The sequence below is a fragment of the Merops nubicus genome, unplaced genomic scaffold, assembly GCF_000691845.1.
Source record: "Merops nubicus isolate BGI_N331 unplaced genomic scaffold, ASM69184v1 scaffold3736, whole genome shotgun sequence".
Classification (NCBI taxonomy): domain Eukaryota; kingdom Metazoa; phylum Chordata; class Aves; order Coraciiformes; family Meropidae; genus Merops; species Merops nubicus.
This window is the reverse complement of record NW_008615452.1, coordinates 1-9,220: the sequence shown is the minus strand read 5'-3', so window position 1 is coordinate 9,220 and position 9,220 is coordinate 1. Positions and strand designations below refer to the sequence as shown.

Sequence of the window (9,220 nt, the reverse complement as noted above, 5' to 3'; positions counted from 1 at the left end):
GATGCTAGTGTCAAAGAACAGAGCCACGCACATCTTACATGACATATGTGCTTAATAAAGCCAAGCCCTTCTTGTCTTATCAAATCTCACCCAGAGGCCTGCTTCACAGGAAACATCACTTAGAACATATTTGATGCAGCTTTGTCTGCCCTGGTTAACTGTTTTTTTAAAAAGCACTCATTTTCAGACCACCTAAGTGTGAAAAATACCATCTCAAAGGGAAAACTTGGTGCTCTCAAAGTCAGTAGGGGAGACTCACTGGCATGACTACATTTGGGGCACTCTACTTTTAACAGCTATTTTTAATCTCTGAGACTAACCATTCAATACATTATTAATGGTTGTGAATTGACTTAGGGGGGATCCAATTAACACGTATAAATATATGAGGGCTGGGTGTCAGGAAGGAAAGGGCAATCTCTTGTCGCTTATGCCCTGCGATAGGACACGAGGTAATGGATACAAGCTGGAGCACAGGAAGTTCCACCTCAACATGAGGAAGAACTTCTTTACTGTAAGGGTTCCAGAGCACTGGAACAGGCTCTCCAGGGAGGTTGTGAAGTCTCCTACCTTGGAGACTTTTAAGACCCGTCTGGATGCGTTCCTGTGTGACCTGCCCTAGACTAGATGGTCCTGCTCTGGCAGGGGGGTTGGACTCATTGATCTCTGGAGGTCCCTTCCAACCCCTAACATTCTGTGATTCTTTATGTTTCCATTTCATGTTATGCAAAACACCCTTCTGTGGCCTTAAGAAAATATATATGCTGACTGAAAAGATACTGAAGAGCTAAAACACCTTCTAAAGACTATTTTGCTTTCATGAAGTGTAACGAAAACTAAATCATACCTGGGAGCCTCTTGTTAATACATGTAAGAACTGAATGCCAAAAAGTCTTGCCATTTCACTTGTCCTGTCAATCAAATCCAGTTTGTGTAACAACTGAAGATTCCCACGGACACGGCTAACATAATGATCAACCATTTTCCATCTGTGAAAGTAAACACCTCATTATAAACAATCAGGAGAGTGCTCCTCTTTCTACTAAGAAAAACATATTTTTATGATAGCTTATTAAAAACCAGCAAATAAAATAAACAGATTCAGGTACATCAGGTATCACACAAAGATATATACAGAATGTGCTACAGCAGACTACCGTTAAGGCACATCTCAGCGTCCTGTCTTCCTTACTGCCCTGAAGGATTACTGAAACAGAAACTTGAGTTTCTCCAAATCTCTTTACATAGTTTTTTTAAACCAAGTGGACTTTTGTGGAAACATCCTTCTGTATTAAGAATACCTATCTCAGCTGAACATTAATTTGTAATTTCAGTACTAACTAAATCAAGTTTCCACACAGCTGGAAAATATTTAACTTTTACAGAAATTATATGTATTTCACAAATGACACTCAGATCAGTACAGTTTTATGAATTGTTCATAGCATACGCTAACAGATCACTCCACAGAAGAGGGAAGACCAGGGTGACAAGTGTCACGCACAGGTATTTTTAAGCAGCTATAGTTACTGTCTTAACACCTCTCACACTGTCTTGCACTATTTTTAAGCCTAGCTTGGTTGACATGCACTGTGAAGTAAAACAGAAACCTGACAGTTCATTAATAGTCCTTTGGATGACTAGTACATACAAAATAAAGACCTTACAGGACTTCAAAATAGTACATCTATTCGGTTATTAAAACTGTAACTGAAAAATTGTTTTGTTTTTGTGTACTTCAAACAGAAAAATACACAAGGATGAAGTATTGAGTATAACTACACAACAGAACACAGCAGAAGAGTAAATAAGCTCATGTTGCTGCATATAGCCAGATCTAGTACCTGAGCTAAACTGAATATTTCTTTTGGTGCTAACTTTAGCTTACACCTATCTGATGTTAAGAATTTAGCCTTAAAAACAACAAAATGTATTAACACATCATTACCTGCAGACATCTGTCTGATTATCAAACCAGTCAGACAGAACTCGGAAAGTAAATAAAGGAAAACGTTGATGAAGAACATGAAAGCCCACGTTTTCAAAAGTGTAATTCATTAGATTCACCTAGAAAAACAGAGAGGATGTGTTAACATACATGATGTCTTTCATATAAAAATAAATCTCTACTTAAAAAAAAACTGTAACAGCTAAATTTATTAGCTTTTTATTAGTATTCCCTATTAAAAAGGACAACATTTATACTTAGAAGTCCCTAACTATTTATAAGTCAGGACAGAATATCCCCCACCAATTGAAAAGAATATGCAGAATTCAGTAGATCAAAAAACATGTCTCAATATGGTCAGAACAAGATTTATAAAGACTGAACTATTTGACAATTAAATGGGGGGTCATAAACAACAGAACAATGAGCAAGTCTTATAGCTTACAATAAATTCAAATATTTAATTTAGTAAAAGCGCCACACTAGACGAATTGCTGAAATAGGTAGAGTTCTCAAAACCCAGAAAGAACTGAAAAGGAGTATCATTAATAAACATTACTGAAAGGTAAGGGCTTCAGTATTTTACATTTTAGCAACATGCAAAATCCATTCTCACAAAGTGGCAGGTTTCTCTCTTTGAAAAGGTGTACATATAAAGAACAAAAAGTTACATGTTACGTGAAATTTTCAACAAAGTGTACAATAATTTAAAAAAAACTGAGTAAGTCAAACACATTAACCTTTTAAAAACGTTACCTCATTTCTCATCATTCTCCACACATTTAACATAATTCGACCAACAATATTTATTTCACTCATTGTATCTGATCCATATTCATCCAGCTCAGCCGCAAATCTGTTCTCTTTCTTTTCATCTAAAAACATTAAAAGAGAATGTGTTTAGACAATTTATAGGACAGTCAAGCCCAGACCAAGCTATCCCTCTTCCAATTTGATCTCTCTAGAAAAATAAGAATTCACAAAGACTGTTACTGATTGCACAAATTATTTATTTACCAGTCTTCCACACAACTGCTAAATAAAACTCCCCCAGGTTTTCTTGCCCTTGCATATCCCTATGAAGGTAACTCTTACTTTGGTTTCACTGAAAAATGGTGTCTATGGCAATATATTCTCCATAGCAAATATTTTGGTTAGGCAATGCTGAGTGCTACTTAAGAGCTAGCTGCATGCACATTAGTGCAGGAGATTTAAAGAGAAAAAAGAAAAAAAAGGCAATTTCAGCCCTAAAGAGTTCATAACTCAAAGCTTTACGCAGGCAGAACCAGGTCATGGGAGAGAAAACTCATTGCCTTTCTAAAAGTAAAAGCAAGCCCACCGCAGTGGGAGGAGGAGGTAAACATGAGTTCTGAGTTCTGGACAGCACAAGGTGACACAGGAGGAAATAAGAAGGAACAAACGCAGAGGCAGAAGTAGCACTCTGAATCCTTCTGTAAGACAGCGGTGACTACAGTGCAGGAAAAATCCCCTGTTTTGCCATTCTTGGTTTTCCACAACACAAGAGAAGACAGTCTTTTTTGGCATATGCTTCTTGAAACTGTCTTTTTTTCCAGTAAGCCTAAGGCTACAGTCTTGATATTCTTTCCTGATTTTACATACACCTTTTTTTAAGATGTAAAATACAGGTCAAAATTCAGTATGAAAACACACTGCATTATTTCATCCTCCAACCTCGTTCCTTCATATGAGTTTAACAGAAGAGAAAGCACCTTGAGGTAAGTTTACCACAATTCTAAAACCATACCCACTTTCCAACTATTGGTGGTGTACTCTGCCGCTAGTCATTTATCAGGTCCCCCTGTGCAGTACCCTACTAAGACAAAGCAGAACATTTTGGACAGAGCGTATAGAAGTGTGAGTACACAATGCTTTGCAGTAACGATCAGAATGCAGCAATTAGTTCCTCAGGCAGCCATGAAGCACATTTACCCTTGAAGACAGAAGTAAAAACTGCTTGAAATTCTGCAGAGCTGCTGGGTCACAAAAGACCCACTGCCCTGATGAACAAGTGACCCTGCATGTGATGAGCATCTCAAAATTACAAAAACCTGTAGTGCTCTGTAACTGGTGTGGGGAATTATCCTCAGAACCATGTAAGTCTCTTTAGAAACAAAGTTAAGAAGCAGAACTGGACATTCTTATCTTTCAAGTGCATGAGATGAAATAAGAAGTCGTCTCCTCTTATCCTCTGTTACCCACTCCCTGACTTTGAGCTGTGATGTGAAGGAGGAAACAGGAGGCCACAGTGCACACACAGAAAATGCCGCTACGCACAGGCACAGTACTCACTTCTCTTGTGGTGAGTCCTAATGACTTATGAATAGTTCACTTGTAAATGGCAGAGGCAGCACCAGACTCAGCCAATAAAGCAAAACCAGAGAGAAGTCCAGCTTTCTTTTTGTTAAGTTGAAATCACAGGAAAGGGAAGGAAAAGTACCTTCCATCTTTATTTCAATAGGAGGAAAGAGGAGCATACTGCTTGAAGGAGCACTTCCTGTTCTGAAAATACAGTATGTGAAGAAGGGAGGGAAATATGAAGCATAGGGGTTGGAAAAGCAAGAGGAACATAGATGGGGTCAAAACCACGGACAAGGAAGCCACAAAGCAAAGAACAACACGATACTTGTACGTTTATGGTCATGCATGCAAGCCCACACTTATGGCATGACATTTTTGAGAGGAGTTCATCAGTGTGAATGCTTCCTTACCTTTCTCCTGCAGTTCAGTCAGAAAAAAAATAATTACTTACCTTACAATAACACTAGTTCTTAGAAACATTTTAAATGCTATGTATTCCACTTCTGGGTGTGCATCTACCACCTGGCACAAGAACATCTGTACTACAAACACCAGTGCAGTGGAGATCATGCATATGTCCTGCATATCCGATTGAGCCTTATGCCCAAACATGCCAAGGGCTACAACCCTGGTTTCCTTCACTAGAACTAAACCCATCTTGTGTGGGACTTCACAGCTGTAGGGGAAAGGAGGGCTGACTGCAAAATACTTAAGGACATCACCATTAAGAACCACACAGTTCCCAGAGAAGTAACCTTTCTTCTTTGAGGAACTCTTCATGTGTATCCCAATTCCAGTAACTTGAACAACAGCTTACGCCATGAAAACGGGTACTGGCTTTGCTGGTTAACTGTTGATTCTACATCAGCGATAGTGCAGGCATAGCTGTCCTGCAAGATGAAAGCTGTGACTCAGCCTTTGAGAACAAACACAAGAGACACACTGATTACCTGTCCTAAACTGCAGAGGTTGTTCAGCCATATTTCTTACCAAAGACACTGCAAATCTTGAACTCTTAGGGGTCAAAAGGTTTTCTGAACATCCTTCAATACCTCTGAAGAATGCATCCAGAAGCATTATTATTGCAAACAGTGTATCGTCTCAATTATAGCCATCAGTGGATTTAATAACAAGGTTCATGCAATCTCTCATTATTTCTGAAGAACAAATTTGAGAACTTTGTGCTGAAGAAGGAAACTTGTGACCTCTGATGGCCAATCCATACTTAAACTGTCACATGTTCCTGTTTTCATGTACTATTTAAAGAATCACCAAGGCCCAGTTACCAACAACTTTCAAACGAAGATGTAAATTTGTTCTTATGTTCTCCTGTGCCTAAGAGATCTCTACAATTCAGACTTTTTCAACAGGTCACACCTATCAGAAGCATCAAAAGATTTTTAAGGCATAAAAAGAGTGCACAAATATTCAAACTTCAATACAGAAGTGTGTGAACATAGCTCTTCTAAAACGTCACGTTCATCTGGCCAGGCACACAGGATGCAAACATAAAAAATATTATTGCTATGCTGGGTAGGCCCAAAGAACAGTACAAGAATGGCTACTGAAAGTACAGAGGTCATTAGAGAGTTGCTGCACAGGATGACTGCTGCTTAGGATCATCTTTATGCCCTCATATTCCAGCCAGAGAAATCACAAATAATGATTACGGCAGGTACCCTGAACGACATTGAAGTGCTGGGGTTAAACCCCCAGCCCTGAATGAGGGTTGGCATATGGATGGTGTCCACAACCAGGCAAGAAAGACCCTCCTGATTGGTTTTCACTCAGGGTCTGGCCAGCCTTGGGTGGGAACTGATTAGGAGATCACCACCAGGTGCCCCTGCCTTCCACATTAACTTGGAGGTGGGGCAAGAAGCCACCTCTATAAGAGCTGACTGGTTGCAGTAGGGTTGGGAGGTTTGTCCTACACAGTGGATGTGCTGTGTGGGGATTGTGGCTACTGGAAGGGCTCCCTGATTCTTCATGGCAAGTGGAGTTCCCAGGATGACAGGGCCAGAACATGAAGCTGTCTCTGAGTCCCTATTAGATAACTGGGCTCATGGCCTGGTTGCTACCATCTCCTTTGGCTTGGCTCCTTGCCTGACTTGCTCCCTTCTTCATGTCCGCTGTGATGGGTGAGTGCATTGACTTGTTCCTCCCTCTGGCTGTCTGGCACTTTGGATCTCTGGTGTGTGATGTGGGAGTGGAGGGAGGAGTTTGGCTGCTGGTCTGCCTGTTAATGAGAATATCATTCTATATGGGGCAAGCAGTCAACAGAAGAGACATACACATGTGACTGAAGCCAAGAAGAAGCAAGAGAAGGTTTAGTAGCAAAAGCACCTCCAAGAGCTAAAAACTCAACATGCATGACTACAGAAAATCTGTCTAGGTTCATGAAGTGAACGCTCAGAAGTGGAATACACAAGGAATTTAACAATTGAGAAAATACTGAAAACCAGAATCTTATTGGTATTTCAATTTTGTATGTGTAAGATTATATCTAGAACAGCATAACAGCAACAAGAAAAAGAAATCTACCTGAAGAAATACTCTGTTTATTTTTTTTAATTTATTCATAATTTCAACTTGTTTCTGTTGGAACTGAACTGAAACCCTACACAAAAAACTTACCTGGCACACGAGAAATCATCTGGCATAAATCAACATTTAGTGCAGCGGCCCTCTGTAAGAGATAACCCCAGGAATGCATCTGGACTTCATAGCCTAACAAAATGTCTGGGTCATATCTAGAGGGGGGAGGGAAAAAGGAAAATGAGCTTCATATTGTTTAGGAAAATATTTCCATGAACAGGGTATAAACAGGATTTCATTCCAATCAAGCTGAGTTTAAAAATGAAGCAGCCACAATAGGTTTCTATGAAAGCAGCATTTGAACTAGAAGACAATATTTAAAACAAAATTTTTTAGGATTTTCAGTAACATTGAGCAGAAATATTTTTTAGAAGAGCTGAGTATTTTCATTGGGAAATTTATTTTTTTTAAACATGTTTCTATTATTCCACTCTTAATAAATAAAAAACAAATCTAGATTTAATCAGGTATTATCAACAGAATCAGGCTGTATCGAGCATAAACAGAAACCAAGCGACCAGAACAAGTGCAATAAGATATAGTCCCGTCCTCAAGCTTAATGATACTGTTTTCCTTTATCACAGAATCACTTTGGTTAGAAAAGACCTTTAAAGTCATCGAGCCCAGTCATTAATCCTACTCTACCATACTCCATCAAATCATCCCCTAAGCCATAACCCCAAGCACCCTATCTATGTGGCTTTTAAACACATCTGGGGATGGTGACTCTACCACCTCCCTGGGCAGCATGTTCCAGTACTTGACAACTCTTCCAGTGAAGAATTTCTTCCTGATGTCTGGTTTAAGAAATTTTATGAAATTGAACAGAATTTTCTAGTTGCCTACTTGAATATTTTGCAAATAGCAGTGTGCCATGCATACTATAGCATAGCTTATCATAATCAGAGGATGCTTCTGGTCCTAAATAGTGACTCCTTATTGGGAAAATTATAATTTGCAGTTGAGTGAGAGCTGTCAAAACTGAAACAATGGAGAAAATCAACTTTATTGACCAGTTCTATTTAAATACTTTTTCCTTTAAAATAATCTCCTTTTTCTAAGATAAACAAGATAAACTTATTTTATGCTGCATCCCATGCAAAGTGGAAAATTTGACTGCTTCAGGCATGACAAAAAAAATCCCCTCAGAATTATCTTCTTGCACAGTCACTGCCCATCTTCAAATCTGGCTCAAAGAAGAGTTGATAAGACAGAAGGGCAAACAAGGTGGATTCCAAGTCAATGCACAAGTAGGAATTGGCTCAGAGGGGTCTATCACCTGCCTTTTGAGTAGGTGCTGTTAAAACAGTACATCATGATCTGTTCACCTGCTGGAAAGCCAAAGAATAATTTTCTTGGGCTGGGCAGAAAGAGATTGGCCAAAGTAATATCAGATTATCTGTTATTTTATAGCCAAAACAAACAAACAAACAAAAAAGGCAAGCAAGCTTCACTGGGAAGAATAGCTGCTTCTCTTATTGAGGCTCAGTTAGGGAGCTCTGAGTGCCAGCAGGCAGCATCCAACACAACTGAATGATCCAAGGGCAGCTGTCAGGAGGCAGAGGACTAGGCGATAGGCCAAGGGTCCTGTGCCACATTCTTTGCCCAACCTCACAACAGGACACAGGCTACACCCTAGTTTATGGGAGATGTAGGTAGGGACCTTGGCTTATGAGCAGGATCTCTGCACTTCTTGCATCTTGAAATGCATCAAAAAAGCCAATGTTTCCTGTCTGTTTGCCATAGCAGAAAATCCTTTCCCCAAATCCTAAGTTAAAGTTGTACCACAGACAATACAAGTGAAGCTTCAGACTTTATTGTGAAAATGTCTTCCTTGCTTACGTGTCCCAAAGGCAGATGACAACTCACTTTGAAGTAACTACTTAGTTAGTTACTAAGTACCTAAAGAAAAAAAAAGCTTTTCTATATTTCTGCCATGGACACTAACTTTTTGTAAAGAATAAAGGGAAGATTATTTGAATCTTCTTACTGGGCATGGTTATTTCTTTATTATAATGTGGGCTTTTGTACCAGCCAGCAAAAGTTGCAAAATCCCTTTTACTGCCTACTTCTACCTATGAAGGAATAGTTTTGATACAATGTTTGGCTAAAGTAGAAGATTCTAAAATAAGATTTTGATATATACCTGCATATATGTATCTATATTTGTATATGTATCTGTAAGACAAACTGGCAGGGAAAATGACTAGTCTGGCTGAACAGGGAGCTTCTGCTGAAACTTAGGAGGAAGAGGAGGGTCTACAGCCTTTGGAAGAAGGGGCAGACTACTCGGGAAGAGTACAGGGTTTTAATTAGGTCATGTAGAAAAATCATTAGGGGGGCAAAAGCTCAGCTGGA

At 39.3% G+C, this 9,220-nt stretch overlaps 1 protein-coding gene across 1 annotated transcript in view; it reads right to left on the bottom strand.

Moving 5' to 3' along the window:
• LOC103775067 (DNA polymerase zeta catalytic subunit-like) overlaps window positions 1-7,017 on the bottom strand; it is a gene marked incomplete at its 5' end in the record, with an annotated part of 22,249 nt that extends 15,232 nt beyond the window's left edge. Inside the window, 4 exon segments of the mRNA XM_008942511.1 lie at window positions 848-989; window positions 1,949-2,067; window positions 2,705-2,823; window positions 6,902-7,017. Coding sequence (XP_008940759.1) covers window positions 848-989; window positions 1,949-2,067; window positions 2,705-2,823; window positions 6,902-7,017 — 496 coding nt within the window.
• Window positions 7,018-9,220: the final 2,203 nt, after the last annotated feature.